We start from the raw sequence: 16,308 nt of genomic DNA, 5'->3' as shown, positions 1-16,308 counted from the left end.
CCACCGCCAGCAGAAAAAATTGTCTAAAATCAATGCAATTTGTATACATGAATATATGCATTTAATTATATCAGTCAACCGCAGGTATGCTTCCCATGGATTAAAATATCGATCAAAGAATTTGTCTTAAATTTTGTGTTTTGAACGGGATTTCGCGTGCCGAATCGTTGAAAATATTGCAGCTAAACCTATGGTGAGTACGCCTTATCAAAAACACGGGTCTATGAGTGGTATAAGACTTTTGGAAAGAGCCGAGAGGTCGTGGAAGATTTGCCCCGATCTGGTCGCCCATCAGCGTCTTCAACGGATGAAAACGTCGACAAAGTCAAGAAAATGGTGCTAGAAAACAATCATTTAAGTTTGAGGGATGTAGCTCAAGACCTTAGCGTGTCTCACGAATCAATTCGCAACATTTTACACCATCAATTGAGCATGAGACGCGTGGCTGCTCGACTCGTTGCAACAGAGTTGAGTTTCTTTCAACATGCATGGCTGAAGACATACTTGAGCAAGTAAATTTGGACCCAACGTTTATCCAGCGCATAATCGCATCAACAGGCGGCTATCCGCATGTGCCGAAACCCAAAACATCACGTCAAAGTCGGTCAAAAGTGAAAGTCATGCTACTTGATTTCTTTGGTTATCACTCGGAATACATTCTAAATGGTTCTACGGTAAATAAAGAATATTATTTGGAAATTATGCGACGTTTTAGAGAGAATGTGCCTAGGAAACGGCCCAATTTGTGGAAAGAAACTCATAGATCTTGCACCATGATAACGCACCCTCTCACAAGGCTCCTATTGTGAACACTTTTATGACCAAACAACTCGACAAATATCATCGAACAACAACCGTATTCATCGGATTTAGCCCCATGTGACTTTTTCCTTTTCCCAAAACTTAAATTGCCACTCCGTGGACGCCGCTTTGAGTCGATAGAAGCCATTAAGAAGAATTCGCTGAAGGTGTTGAAGAAGATCTCTTCAAGCGCGTTAAACGGTGCTTTGATAACTGGACTAATCGTTGGCATATATGTATCGCTTCGAATGGATCCTATTTTGAAGGCGACAAAATAAATTTCGATGATTAAACAATTATTTTGCGTTTTATTGAACAATTCCTGGAACTTTTTTGACAGGATGCATGTAATCATTTTTCTATATATAAATATATATATATTTCTCGAAAAATCTACAACCATGAACTATTTCTCCAAATAAGTTTTTTTATTCTTTCTTTACCTTTTTAAATTTATCTACCGAAGTGTGAAATATTACATCCTAATGATATGACATCATTTGAATTAAATACGAGTTCATTGTATTTTTTTTTTCTTCTTCAGGAACAACTTGGTTATATTGTCTTTAGTGGCATACGGAAAGTGAATGGCGCCAATGGCATACGCATTATTGTACAATCCTCAAAACATCCGTCGTTCGTCGAAGATCGTATTGAAACTTTTTTGGAAAATTATTTGGTAAGCCAAACATACTTAAAATCCTTTTAATTTCGAATAAAAAAACTTGTATTGTACATTACACAGAAACTCATGGAGGAAATGCCTTTGGACGAATTCGAGCGCCATAAGGAAGCGCTGGCATTGAAGAAGCTGGAAAAGCCCAAAAATGTTTCTCAACAATTTCACCAATTCTATAATGAGATTGCTTTGGCGCAATATCATTTCGAACGCGATGAGGCGGAAGTGGCTATCTTGCGCAAAATTACCAAGGAGGAGTTTTTGGAGTGCTTTAAGGTGAGACTCTAATGAGAATAATTTAAAAATTAAACTGTTATGTGGCAGAAATGTTGGAAGAATAGATTTATATGCAATGATGCTTCTGGAGGCTAGCGGAGACATTATCGTTCCCATTAGGAGTTATAAGGTGCCTTCGATTCGCCACTTCTCTGCTCTCAATAACAAAGTTATCGAGCAATATTCACCGCTAGCGAGTATGATTATACCTCATCAAACTGGTAAAGTTCGCTATTTTCAATGCTGCCAAAGCTCTCTTCAGATATTGAGCAAGTTTCATTAGACAGCGTTCATACAGAGCAAATTTTGTTGCTTCAACCTTGTGAATTATCTTTTGGTCCTCACACACCTTGCAATTGTTAGTTTTTTAGTTTATAGTTAACAACATCATTTAAAAGAACGAGAACACAACGGGTTTTGACAGAGCACGAGCATCGCAACTAACGAACGGAAGCCACAAATGTTTCTTTGTATGAACGCAGTCTTACCAATACTCAATGAGTAGTCGAATATAACATATGGGCTGAAAGGTACCCAGCCTAACAATGAAAAAACCTTTGTTTTTGGTTCAAAATTAGCTTTATTCATCAACGATATTTCCATCAAGAACAACGCAATCATTCCAGCGTCGCTCTTACATTTCAATAAGCGCTTAACGCCAAAATAAATCTTTACTATCCTCTTCCAAGACCAAAGCTAGTCTACTTTCCGCTATAACAGCAGCCATCTAGATGTTCAAATAAAACATGTACAAATTTAGATTATTTCGGGTTTCACTAGTTTTATTATCAAAAAACCGGCTCTTAACAATTATATGTGAACAATTACATCATTCAAATGTCCTCCGTTTACAAGTACAATAAAATCCCCCAAACAGTCGATTTATGACGGCCCAATTGTTGATAGCGACGAGATATCGATGTTGCAGGTTGTTGAGCAGCACTTAACGCTACAGCAGAAATATTCTCAATAGCACGTCCAGTGGTCTGCCAGACCTTTTTCTATCCCTGCTGTTCAGTTTCTTGAAAATTGTTCACCAAACTTTCATTTGTCGACTCATTCGAACAATTATTTCCATCAAAAAATTTCGAATTTTACGATGTGCTGTTCTTAAAAGACCCTTTATTTGTAGCTAAGGGTTTAGCAATCAGTTTAGCCGGTGACATCCTTCTACACCTTTTCATTTAGTAGTAAAGTCATTTGTGCACATTAAAAACAAAAACTGTCGAACGTTGTTTGCATGCAAGAAAATGGCTAACACCGTCAGCAAAAATTTAAAAAAAAATCAACGGTACTTTGTAGCCACATGCAACATGCAGTTTAGTATACCAAAATTGAATGGACTATAAAGCTACATACCAAAAAATATTCTAAAATTTCTAATTAAAAAATTCGTGGTGAAAGTTTGTAGAATTTTCACTAATTTTGCACAAAATTTTCATGGTTCATTTCCATGAGTGGATGCACATCCATATTCGCCGACCGCCATAGCCGAATGGGTGTTTGTGTAGCTACAATTCTGCATGGTCCGGTTTCGAAAACCGCTGTGAGCACGAAAAGCCAAATGATGGAAAAGGTTTTTTCTATCAGCGGCTGCCCTTCGGTAAGCAATGGCAAAGCTCTGAGTATATTTCTGCCATGAAAAAGCTTCTCTAAAATACCATCTACTATTCAGAAGCGGCATAAAATTGTAAGCTCTCCATTTGTGGAACAACATCAAGACGCACACCACAAATTGGAGGAGAAGCTCGGCCAAAACAACCAACAAAGGATGTGCCCGTCATTTATTTGTTGAATTAAATTATAATTCCTTCTTCTTCCCCTTTATTTCAGAGCTTCATTAAGCGCGATGGCCCCGAGCGACGTGTACTCTCCGTGCATATTATCTCCACCCAGCTCAATCAAGACGATAACAAAACGGAAACACCCGAAGAGGAAGTCGTTATTACAAATATGGAACGACATGAGAAAATTACCGATTTGGAAGCCTTCAAATCAAGCAAAGAATTGTATCCAATTTGCTTGCCAGTATTGGATATAAAAGCGAAAGGCGCGCGCAGTAAATTATAAATATTTGAATAGCTAAAAATTGTATGCACTCCTGTATAATACGATTGTACTTTGCTGCTTGTGGCTTTAGTATTTGCTTATTTTTTAAGAAAAAGGAACGAAAAGCTAACCAGAAATAACTATCCTACTTTCATACCCTACTTAAATTGCATCTGACAATTGCTTTTAATTAATTTTCATGTACTATTAATTTTCATATTCAACAGAAAGCTAATTTGAGTCCATCCGACCACTTTTTATTTAGACTAACATTTAATTGTTGTGGGATTTCATAATTTTGTTCACATCTGATTAGAATATCTAATTTCTATTCGCTTATAAATAAATTTTATAAATTAATAAATATTACAATATATATTTAATGAACATTTTCTTTAAGTTAACCGTTTGAAATACATACAGTCAAGGACTAAACACTACATACGGCAAGTACAGTGCGTTTAATAATTATGCCACAAGGACTTATTGACAATTTATAATTAAAATAATAATTATAATAATTTTAATTTTTTTTATGAAAATGTAACTCATTCTCCTGCAAAAACTACATGAATCTAAGTTTTAAACTTTGCGCAAATTAAAAAAAAAAAATCAAAAAATTTGCATTAAATTTCAAAATGCTTAATCAGAATTTTTAGAAAAATTTCGAGTGTGCAGTTTTATAAGGTAATCACCTGCCCTGTCAGAAATCAAATAGATTAACGAAACCAACGCAAGACACGACTCTTGTCGAGGCCCTATGTTCCCGAGAGGAGTGAACAAGGAAACAAAAAGAAAAAAACAAAAAAGTTTGATTGTCCATTGAATTTCAGTGTAATAAAGTGGAAGTTTAAGTAGCTCGAAAATCACGTTGATTTTTGCCGATTTTTTTTCTGCAGATCTTGTGAGATATCCGTCTAACGAAAGCTCGGCATTAAACAAATTATAAAATTACAATTAAACAAAAACCAATTAAATTATCAAGACTTGCCAATGAGTCTATGTGCTTTAATTATCAAACGCACTGTATGTACCGTATGCTGACTTTACTCCTTTACTGTATATGTTGGTAGTCGTTTTTAAATAAAACAGCAGATATCTTATAAAAATGTATAACCATTTGATTACATAAAGCAAAATTAAGCAGGAAAAAATCAGTTATAAATAAAGAAAAATTTGTATTAACAATGAATCGTTTTTGATGAATGGACTGCTGAGCAACGCACTGTTTGGTATAAGAAAGCCCGTATCGAGATTATGAAATTCTTGTGATATTAAATCCTTCGAGCGCTGATTGTGCTGCAAAAGGGAAACAAGAAGAAAGTGAGAATAGAGAATCATTTTAGGTTAGGTTAAGTTGCTGCAAAAAAATAGAACACACCAAAAATATTCCTAAAAAAACAAACAATTAATACAAAAAATACATATGGAAAGCTATGTGATTTCGAAGGGCCTCAAATTCCTTACAAATAGTGACTGTGCACTTCATCTCCGACAACTTCTGCAAAAATCATGCACCACATCTAGTTGAATGCGGGTCTAGCAAGCAATTTCCTGTGGCTACCGGGGCTTTAAGCGAAATTATTGAGATATAAAGCCTAATATTTTTTGTTGTTTTTTTTTTTTTTTTGTTAGGGTACGAGGTTAAAATCAAAATGTCTGAAACATCATCAAAGGCGCCGTCGCACCAGTGATATGTGGGGTATGCTCCTACTAACACTATAACATTCCTCTTCCTCGGCTGATTTCCATCCTGGGACCGCTGAAAACATTTCATTAAGGTGGAGCCACATTTATAGTATATCTATTGACACAACCAGGTACCTGCATCCAGGTCCCTCTCTTGTGGACGTACTATATGGTGATCTTACGCCAGCAGTAGTATCCACTCCTCCCACTGTTTGATAAGTGGCTCTGAAGGAAGTGGAACATCGGAAAATTAACGATAGCGCAGTATTTACTAACTATCGTCTTGTCTTCTGTCTGTTGTTATTGTAAGTGATTGACTTACAGTGGTGGTCACGATTTTAGCACACTATACACAACCTTGACACTGTCCCACTTTCCTCTTTGCTTTTCGACAATTCAATACGAATATTTTTCTCTGGGTGTTGTTTACAATTAAAATAACAAGAACCGTTATAATCCGTAGCATTTGTTTTGGAATTTTTTTCTTAAAATTCAGTTGAGTGCAAGAGCTGCTTGTTTGAGCTGGACACGAAGTTGGCACATATCAATAAATAATTCCTCCCACTAAATTTTTTCTAAGTATTTGAACTTTATGGTAAGTTTTTATATTTTAGCTATTATGTTGATTGTATTGTAATTAATGTGAAAAAAAAAATATGTTAGACATGGCGAAAGGTTCTTGGTGCTCCGAAGCGCAGCGGGAAGTAATTCAACGTATGGATTCTTCTGGGAGCTCTGTGTCTTAGATATCCCGACTTCTAAGGTGTTCACGCAAAATGATTTATAATGTTCTTGCTCATATTAAGCGCCATAAGACATTTAAGAAGGTAAAACAACGCCCACGACGCCGAAAGACAACAGCTAGGGAGGATTTACTAATATGCAAAGCCTCGCGAACAGACCCTTTTAAGAGTTCTAATGCCATAAAATCGCAAGTTTTATCGGAATATGGAATAAATGTTTCTTCCAAAACCATTAGAAGGCGTTTAAATGAAAACGGGTTGCGTGGGTGCATAGCTCAACACAAACCTTTGGTGTAAAAAAAAAAATTTGGAGGCCAGCCTGAACTTTGCAAGGGAACATATCCATAAACCAATAAATTTCTGGAAAAATATTTTATGGAGCGATGAATAGAAGTTCTGTCGTCTCGGATATGACGGGAAACAATATGTTTGGAGACCGCAAAATAAGGAACATGATCCTCGCTACACATTAAATGTTTGGGCATCATTTTCCTGGCGAGGTGTTGGACCCATACACAAAATAGATTCGCTTATGGATCAATATGTTTGCAAAAACATACTAACTGATGTCATGATTCCTTATGCGGAGGAAAATATGCCCTTAATATGGGCGTTTCATGCATGAAAATGATCCTAAGCACACTTCACGATTGGTGAAGAGTTGCTTGGAGGATCACAAAATTAGAGTTTTGAAGTGGCCAGCTCAATCACCGGATCTCAATCCAATTGAGAATTTATGGAATGATGTCGAGAAGCATATTCGAGCCGTGAAACCGAGGAATTTGAACGATTTGTGGTCGGAGATTAAGACTGCTTGGTATGGAATACCCCAAACGAGATGTGCTGCCCTAGTGGAAAGTCTACCACGCCGATGCGATGCTGTTCTCAAGAGTGGTGGATATCCAACTAAATATTAAGTTTTTCTTTCACTAATGTGTTGTTCTTTGAAAATAAATGAGAAATATCCATATGTGTGCTAAATTCGTGTCCTCCATTATTATGGGGTGCTTGTATTTAAACCAGTTTCAATAAGTAAGGAGAAAAAAACAAGGTTCTGATTATAAGGCCTCTCTTTCTCCTTTCTACAAAGATCCGCCAGGGATAAATATTGCCGCTAGATTATTTGAATAAAAGCAATAAACGCAAAATGAATGTTACTGCATTATCGTGTGCTAAAATCGTGACCACCACTGTAAATGTCAGCGTTGGCACGTCTTGTCCAAAAACAGTTCACATCCATGTCGCACTTGCACAACTGTACTTGCTGCTACTAGGCCTTGCGCATCCATTCAATGAATTGAAGTCGTACCATTATTTTCCAGCAAATGCTCGAACCGCTACCCACCTGGCACTGAATGAGCGCATGTTCCGTGTGAGGTTGGACTAGGTGTGCGTCCCAACATTCTTTCAAGTATTGCACGTTCTCGTGCGAGGCGACCACAATGAAAAGTCACGTATTGCACGCTTTCGATTGCATTAGGGCATCTTGGACAAAATGGACTATCTGCCAACTGAAAGCCGTGGAGATATTCCATTAAGCAGCCGTTACCGGAGAGTATCTGCTTAAGATATTAATCGATATCACCATGCTGTCTTTCAACTCACTCTTCGAGATGTGATATTAGCTTGTACGTCCATCACTCGTACATTGATCGCTCTCTCTCTCTCGATAGATTTTTCTGTTGCCGTTGGTTTTGCTCCTTGTTCGCTATATAGGCGGCGAAGCTCTCTTGCGTGAATATCAGGTGGTAACCGTATCAGTTACAACACATATTGCATCGTCTGACACCGTTCTATATACGCATGAAAGCGCTCCGCCTATGTGTGCGCACAACTACACGCATGTGGATATTCTTGGATATTATTTCATATTTTACATACGAAACAACTCACCGCGGAAAATAGTTCTAATAAGTTTTGTCACAGACTCTCCCAGTTGCACGGCAAGTCTTTAGGCGCTAATAACAGAAATCCATTTTCAAATAGAATAATTCCTCGAGACACTCGGACCAGGTGACTCAATACAAAGACCTCCAATAAATACTATCAAAATCTTATGCATTTTTCAAACTAGATAAAGAAGCAAGGCGAATAGGCCTGGTGGGGAAAGAGGACAAAACGAAGTCCCTCCTGTCATCAAACAAAGTGTCGGCGCAACGGATAATCTCTCTTGCCAACAAGTGCTACTTTGGACTAATAGGCAATTGAGTAGCAAAGTCCTCTCTCGACGAACAAAACTAACATTCTACAAGACTCTCATCATGCGCATCCTTACGTAGCGCTTATAGCGCCAATCAAGAGAATAAGATCTTTTCACTGAGTTTGCATTCATGTTCATAATTTTCATCATAAAAGATTAATATATACCTGATTCAGTACAGTTATTTTATGCTTATAGCTGACTTTCTCATTGGAAATTTCTTTGAATAATCCGCCCATATCGATGATGATATTATTTCGGTTGCTACTTTTTTTGCTAGCCGCCGCCAATTGTAGATACAGAAAATCTCGATGTAAATGTTGAAAATATGCTTTCAAGTTCAAAGGTTTCCCTATTGGAGAGATACAATTTTGAAATATATTAAATTAATATAGAAATAAGAAAAAGGTTATGAAAGTAAAAGTCAAAAGACGCTTACCTTTTATTGAAAATATTGGACTCTCCACTATCGAACTACTACCACTCTCAATACGTTCGGTGAAATTTTCCAATTTCCAGTAGTAAGTGAATACCTTCATCTCTCGATCACTCAGCATAGTGTTATTGAATTTCCTCACTTCTTGTAACAGTTCATTGGACGATGACGGCATTTGACTCTTTGAGTGAAATGACTTAAGTTGTGGCGCCTTTTTGGGCAACGACTCTTCGGCTTCCACACCCGCCGAAGATTCCTCGTATTCATAACTGACTTCAGCTGATGTGTCCACTGCATTTCCTCTGTGTTCAATAATCGGTTGGAATTTCGGTTTGGATGCTGTTGTGGGTTTGACGCTAAGCAAAGGTTTATGTTGCTGTGATGGAGGTGTTGGTGGTTTTTTTGTTGGTGTTCGTGTCGCGGCGTATGTGGTTGACGGTGTGTTAGTCTGCATTTGCGGATGTGGCGTTGCGGGCGGCGTTGTTGTGAAAATCATCGGAGTCAACATTTGTGGCACATTTATGCCTTGCTGCTTCGCTATGTATTGCAAAAGGGTTTTTATGTCTTGCAATTCTTTGTAGAGTTTAGCTTCCAAATCGCTAAAGGCTAACTTTAACTCAGCTTCAAACGGCACATAATTAATTTAATTAGAATGTAATTAACTGGGATGATAGATTTTTACAACTGTTTCATATATTTACCTGATCCACATACCCCTTTAAGCTTCTTCGTAGTGACAGCTTCTGCGCTTGCGCGTACCTCACCGGCGGTCACCGTACAGACAGCTTTCTGAATTTCACTGGGCTGCTTCTCATCATCTTCATTCGAAGTGTTTTCTGTATAGCCCAGGGTTTCGTTAGAAAAACCTGCAAATAATTTGCTGTTTAATGGTATGGTGATGGTAATGGTAAGGTGATGAGATACAAAGGCTTAGATATAAAGGGTTCTCCAATAAGAGCTGTTATTTTGATATTCAAAGAAAAATGCTATGTTTTTAATATCAATGGTCTGATGTTCATTTCATTATAAAGAGGAAGGTATACCGCTAATAGTGAAGAATAACCTCAGGCAAATAACCACCACGACCACGCTTACAGGACAATATCCTTTTCATGAAATTTTTCATTACCGAATGGCAAAGTAGCTGCCCTATGTCCTCGATAGCCTCACGAATTCCATCTTTGAGGTATTGAGCTGTTGGCGTAGACCTTCTCTTTCACGTGGCCCCAAAGAAAAAAGTAACAAGGTGTTAAATCATAAGATGGTTTCGTTGCTTGTGGCACGTAGCGCCGTCTTTTTGAAAATAAACGTTGTCCAGATCAATACCATCCAATTCCGGCCATAAAAAATCGTGAATAATCTCTCGATAGCGCAATCCATTCATTCATAACACCTGTTATTGGAAAATCCTTTGCATTCTTCAACGCTGCTTTTCAAGACAAGTAAAGTCTTGAAAGTCTAACCACTCAACAAAATCTATACTATAGAGGGTTTGACAGCAGTTTGAATGAGGAGGAGTAAGAGTCTGTCAGACATCTTCTCTGTTACTGTCCCGCGTGGCATGCCACTAGGTTTAGAGACGTCGGCTTATCGTTCTTGAATGATACTGATGACCTTAGGCATTAAAATGTCAGCCAGATCTATGGGTTTGCACTTAAAACAAGATGGCTTAAAGAGGAGAAGCAGATAAACTGCTTATAATGGATTGGTAACGGCCTAACAGTTTAGAAACTGATTGCCACTTCTATCTACCTCCCTACCTGCTTGGTTCCAATGGCTTACCACCTTTTTGTAAATATCATTGTTTATGTTTTCCATTTTTTTTCTAACTTGAATAGCCGCCGCAATCAAGGATACGTGCCCAGGTAATATAACCCAACTTCAGACATTAATGTCGTCTTCACCGAATCTTGAGAATCGTTGAAGCCGCGAACAATAAGCAATGCCGATTTGTTGAGGAAAGGCTCACAGGTGAATATAGCAACCGAAATACACCAAGGGAATCGCAGTGGGTAAGCCGCACGCTGAGAAAGAGTGACGACAACGTTGTTAAACAGGTCCTGCGCTGGAATCCTTTTCAGCAAACCTGTTGAGAAATTGGTTTACCGCTTACCACCTGCCGACGCTCTACAGATATAGAAATGAAATTTCTCGGCTGTGTTCGTTGGCATAGATGAGCAGTTGATGTTCTGTGCTCCAGATAGGAGTTCAAGGAACGTGTATATATTTATATTCAGACGTGAAAAATCGACTGAGAAAAAAAGTATAATTTAAGCTAAGTCCCACAATGATTTGGAAATCAGCGAAATGCGTCCGTCTGAGCAAGCGTTATTTGCAGTAAAATTCAAATATCTCAGCAAGATTTTGTCCACATGTTAATCATGGACTGATTAAGATTGAAAAACTTGCTATTTAAACTTCTCTTTCTTTCAAGATTATTACGTCAATCGGAGCAAAATTTCTGAAGTTATGAGGATTTGGGCGTTCGTTGCTCAGAGTCGGGTTTTTATACCTGCTCGACTTTGAAGCGTTTTTCTAAAACTTATAAAAAAATGTACGAGGTGGGTTCAATAAGTACCCGTGTTAGAAATGAAGACATAATTTTTTCAAAACAAACATTTTTTTTTTTAACATGGTCCCGTTTTAGAACAATACACTTCCCCTAACGTTCCGACCATTTTTTAACCCCTTCAAAAAATAGGACGCCTCTGTCTCTCTTTATTTTTTTCCCGCAAGCCATTTCCTAATGTCAGGGAACAAGAAAAAGCCGCAGGGAATCAGATCGGGAGAATACGGGGGTGCGACAGCAATTCATAACGAAAATCATGCAGTTTGGTGACAACGCCGGATGAATGTGCTGGTGCGTTGTGGTGGTTAAACAGCACCTTCTTTTTCCCCAAACGCGGCCGTGTCTTCTTCAGTTTTTTGTAAAAGCGGTCCAACAACTCACTGTGGTATTCTCCAGCGATCGTTCTTCCTTTCTCTAAAAAATCCAAGTGGACAGTGCCGTTTGCAGCCCAAAAAATTATCTCCATGACTTGTCCGGCCGATGGGACTGTCTTCGCCATCTTTAGACAAAAACTGGACGTTTTGTTGAGAATATTGCCGCTGTTGCGTAAAGTGCTGAATAACCTGCAACATCGATATCTCGACCTTCTCAACAATTAGGCATTCATGAACCGACTGTTTGGCGGATTTTACCTGTGAACGGAGGACATTTGAATATTATAATTTTCCACATATAATTGTTCAGAGCTATGAAAATATTCGATGTGGTATCAGCTGGTGATAGCAGAGGAGAGGAAGACCTCTTTGCGTTGGAAAGATCAGGTGGACAAGAACGTTGTTTCACTTCTCTGTCGCCGGTTAGCACGAGAAAGAAACGACTGGGCGCTTTGATAAACTCGGCCAAAATCGCGTAAGCGATTATCGCGCCAATCAAGAAGGAGAAGAATTGTTAAGAGTCATATTTTGAATAAAAATTGTGAAACCTGAAAGAATATAAATATTTCTACATGTTTTATTTTAAAACTACATCTAGGCGAGCCGTTTGAAGGACTCTTTATACTAATGATGTGTACATACTCGTATGTACATACGTATTCACGAGTAGTTTAATATAATATGGTATACATTGATTTTCGTCCAAGTTAAATTTACTATATTACTAGTTTTGGGAAAAAGAAATCCATTCTTTTCTTGGAAGATGGCTGTAGTGATCGATATCTCGTAAAGAATCGTTCAAACTATTTAAAGTTTATGCTCGTTATCAAGGTAACATTTCACACCAAAAAATTCGTTTGCTATTTTTTGTTTGTTCCAGCCAGTTGTGAGTTACAGGGTGTTAACAATGGAAGTCAATAAAAAGAAAATTCCGTATATTTTACAGTCTTTCTTTGATAAAGGCGAAAATGCAAGCCAGACTGCTGAAATTGTGAATGGTGTTTCTGGTGCCGATGCTGTAACAGATAATTGCCTGCATTATTGGTTTCGTCGTTCCGTTCAGGCATTTTTGATGATAAAGAAAATGTCGATAATTTCGCGAACGTCAAAAAAATCACAGAAATAATCGAAGTTGAGCGGCAGGTTAGTAGTCGTAGCAACGCTCAGGAGCTAAAGATCGGCCATAAAACCATAGATAAAAAGATGCGAGACTCTTTCATTTTGAGCGAGAGAGCGCCCATGAGCTCGTTTCAAAACTTGGCAGAATTTACACATTAAGGGATGATGAACAGCTGATGGGCGAAATGGCGGGCTGCCAGAAAAAACGCGCCGAAAATAACTGAGTTTGCTTAATGAAAAAATACCGCGATGGAAATATTTATAATTATTTACCTTTAAATTAATTCAATTGAAACGTAATAATTTCAGTTGAGTGAGTTTTTGAAATTTTCCAAAGTCTCTTACATCCTTGTCGACTTCTACTTTTAATTAGTCTTGTGTACACATATGAATACATTTTACATACATACAAATAATTTTATTGAAAACTCTTAATGTCTGCAAATTTGTGTACAGGCGTCCCTCGAATAACACGGTACTTGTAAAGCACGGTTTCGATATTACACGGTACAAATTAATTGATATTAATATAACACGATTTTGAAAAATATGCCTTTTAAATTTGAACTTTTTTCCGTTCAATAAGGGGAATACCCCAAATTCATAGCTATAAAAAAAATATCTCATTTCGTTTTGAGAAGTGAAAGTACATATGTATGCGTTTTGTCCCTTGTAAATGAAGTTGATAAAGTTCTCTTAATAAAAACTTCCTAGTAACTTCCTTTTTCATTTATGTAGTATTTGGAACGAAATTTCAGCTATCATAAAATTTTACACCTTAAGATTTGGTTTCGATATAACACGGTACACATTGCCTTTATTTATATTATTTCAAGGTTTCGTACAACACGGTTTCGATATAGCATGGTACGAATTAACCGTGTTATACGAGGGACGCCTGAATACGTAAATATTTTATGATTGAAACGCGGAGGTAAGGGAATTGAATTTGATTTGGAGATATTTTATAAGTATTAAAGGTTATTTGCTTCAATTTATTCTGTTCGTTGTTTCAACTTTTTATTTTTTGCTACACAATTTTTTATTTTTTAGAAAAACAGTTTCGCATCTAGTCTTCTTCTTCTTCTTAATTGGTGCGATAACCGCTTACGCGATTTTGACCGAGTTTAACAAAGCGCGCCAGTCGTTTCTTTCTCATGCTAACCGGCGCCAATTGGACACACCAAGTGAAGTCAAGTCCTTCTCCACCTGATATTTCCAACGCAGAGGAGGCCTTCCTCTTCCTCTGCTACCACCAGCATCGAATACTTTCAAAGCCGGAGCGTTTGTTTCCATTCGGAAGACATGACCCAGCAAACGTAGCCACTGGATCTTTATTCGCTGCATCTATGCATAAAACAGTTTTAAACAATTTGCGCAAAAATTCTACGCAAAAATAATGGATTTCTTTTTCCCCAAGCTAATATTATATTTTCCTCATTTGTGTTGGCTTTGTTTCATTGGAAGGTCATTTCCCAATTTCTGGAGAAACTTAAAAATTCTAAATTAATTTTTTTCGACAACAATTAAATCGTACCCTTTAGTGAAAAGCCATGTAAACCCACCGAAAAACTCATTGCTACAAGTTAAACATAATCACTTGAACATTTTGCTCACATCGTCATCAGTTCAGCTATGAAGCAGCATAAAAATATTTGGTTTTTTTTTCTTTCGAAAAAAACAGTAAAATTTCAGCATAATTGCATTCTTTTATTTTGTTTCTACTTTCATATTTGCCTCAGCTACGTTTTTTACCTACTCCATTTGGTAGCGTTGATGTTGTAAAATCCTCTGTAGCTGCTTTTGCCGGCTCAGGTAACAGCTGAGCGGCGGGGACAGCAGCTGTGGGTGCTGATAGCGGAATGGCGGGTAATGTTGGATTAAACTGAGGTTCTTGTAATTGTTGTTGTTGCTGATATTGTTGGAGTCGCAGTTGTTGAAGATACCACTCTTGCTGTGTTTGTTGTTGTTGTTGCTGTTGCTGTTGTGGTGCAAATAACACTTCCTGCTGCTGCGGTCGACTAACTGGCGTTCCGTTTGCCGCGACAATGTTGGCGGTCGAATTGCTGGCTATAAATAATAGCCATGGTAATAATAATAAACGGGCAAATTTTACAACACTTCTCATTGCAGTGGCGATGACATGTACTACAATGCACCTACATAGGTAGCTATGTATGTATGTATGGGTGCCTAATATGCACAATGTACCGCTAACTATGTATTTACTTTATGATTAACTTCTATTATCGATGATTACTGCAGAGCTACTTGAGCTGTCGCTGTCGCAGACGCGTTTCCTACCGTTTATTTATTTCAGTTTACCTTGGATTAAAGCTCTATTTTTGTTTAAATACTCTTTTATTCGTAAATTCACTCTCTGTTTTGCAATGTCATGCAAATTTACACTTTCACTTGTTCACGTATTTCGAAATTCGTTAATTATTTAATTTATTGTTACTGATTCAAATTCCGTCGATAAAAGCGTTTCATCAAAATAAATATTAAAAAATCAAGATAAGCATATTCTCGAACATTATTCCCATATTCGTTTCAAGTAACTCACTGTCTGCGCCATTAAGTGCAAATACTTGTAAATAATTCAAATATTTCCTATGCTTGTGCTATGTGCTGATGTATTCTTGTGTCCACAAATTGTGCTTGTGTGTATGTTTGTGTTTCGCTTCGCAATTACATTCACCCGGCTGTGGTTTGTCACCTTTACGCGCGCCGCGTTCTTCTTTAACACTAAAATCGCTGAGATCTTCCTCATCATCCTCAGCGTAGTACTACAAGCATACACCCACGCACGCATATCTTCTGATATTTAGGTCTGCTTCCGAGATTTATGCTTAACGTTAAAAATAGTTCAAACATATCATTTAATGGGCTGAGGAATGAGTGAATGTCAACGGAATTTTACATACTTCATATTTATAAGTAATTCGTAAAAATTCGTGGGGTATACAGGGTAAGTCGAACACTTCGCAAAGACAAAGTAACAGGTTCTTTAGAATTTCAGCTTAGGAACTTGTTTAGAGGTGAATCGAATTTTTACTACAAATTCGGTACAGGGTGGTTACGAAATTGCAGACGAAAAAAATTTTTGTGATAAAGCCGTATTTATTTAAAGTTAGCTGATACCCAGCGCGCTTTGACGTTCCTCATATCTAAACAATGCTGGAGGTGAAGTGCAGATCAGGACAAAAACATAAATTTACACCTATTATAGCCCAGCATAAAAGGTCTAAGGCTAACATAATAGCAACGTATGGATGTGGAACAAGGGTTCTGACTATTAAGGGGTTAGGGGTAGTCAGAATTTTTGGATTGGATTTTTTTTTGCATTTTCTAAAGTATAATATCTTGAAAA

General features: G+C 37.6%; 2 protein-coding genes across 3 annotated transcripts in view; one reads left to right on the top strand and one right to left on the bottom strand.

The window, feature by feature from the left end:
- The window catches only part of LOC128860315 (insulin-degrading enzyme), a 34,123-nt gene extending 29,993 nt beyond the window's left edge, over nucleotides 1-4,130 (top strand). Inside the window, exons 16-18 of one of the 2 annotated variants that reach the window (XM_054097762.1) lie at nucleotides 1,346-1,480; nucleotides 1,547-1,756; nucleotides 3,590-4,130. In XM_054097762.1, the coding sequence (XP_053953737.1) occupies nucleotides 1,346-1,480; nucleotides 1,547-1,756; nucleotides 3,590-3,826 (582 nt within the window). In that variant the 3' untranslated portion in view covers nucleotides 3,827-4,130. The remainder of the gene's footprint in view (nucleotides 1-1,345; nucleotides 1,481-1,546; nucleotides 1,757-3,589) is intronic. The other variant, XM_054097763.1, reaches the window with a different exon arrangement.
- Nucleotides 4,131-4,948: 818 nt separating this feature from the next.
- On the bottom strand, nucleotides 4,949-15,670 carry LOC128860316 (uncharacterized). The gene is made up of 5 exons (XM_054097765.1): nucleotides 14,691-15,670; nucleotides 9,575-9,739; nucleotides 8,877-9,494; nucleotides 8,605-8,789; nucleotides 4,949-5,104 (listed from the first exon to the last, which is right to left on the bottom strand). Exons 1-5 carry the CDS (start codon nucleotides 15,061-15,063, stop codon nucleotides 4,964-4,966), a joined length of 1,482 nt encoding a protein of 493 aa, XP_053953740.1. The 5' UTR covers nucleotides 15,064-15,670; the 3' UTR covers nucleotides 4,949-4,963.
- Between the last annotated feature and the right edge of the window lie 638 nt (nucleotides 15,671-16,308).

Source organism: Anastrepha ludens, chromosome 4 (genome assembly GCF_028408465.1).
Source record: "Anastrepha ludens isolate Willacy chromosome 4, idAnaLude1.1, whole genome shotgun sequence".
In the NCBI taxonomy this organism is placed as follows: domain Eukaryota; kingdom Metazoa; phylum Arthropoda; class Insecta; order Diptera; family Tephritidae; genus Anastrepha; species Anastrepha ludens.
The sequence above is the reverse complement of the archived record's forward strand: the minus strand, read 5'-3'. Positions and strand labels throughout refer to the sequence as shown.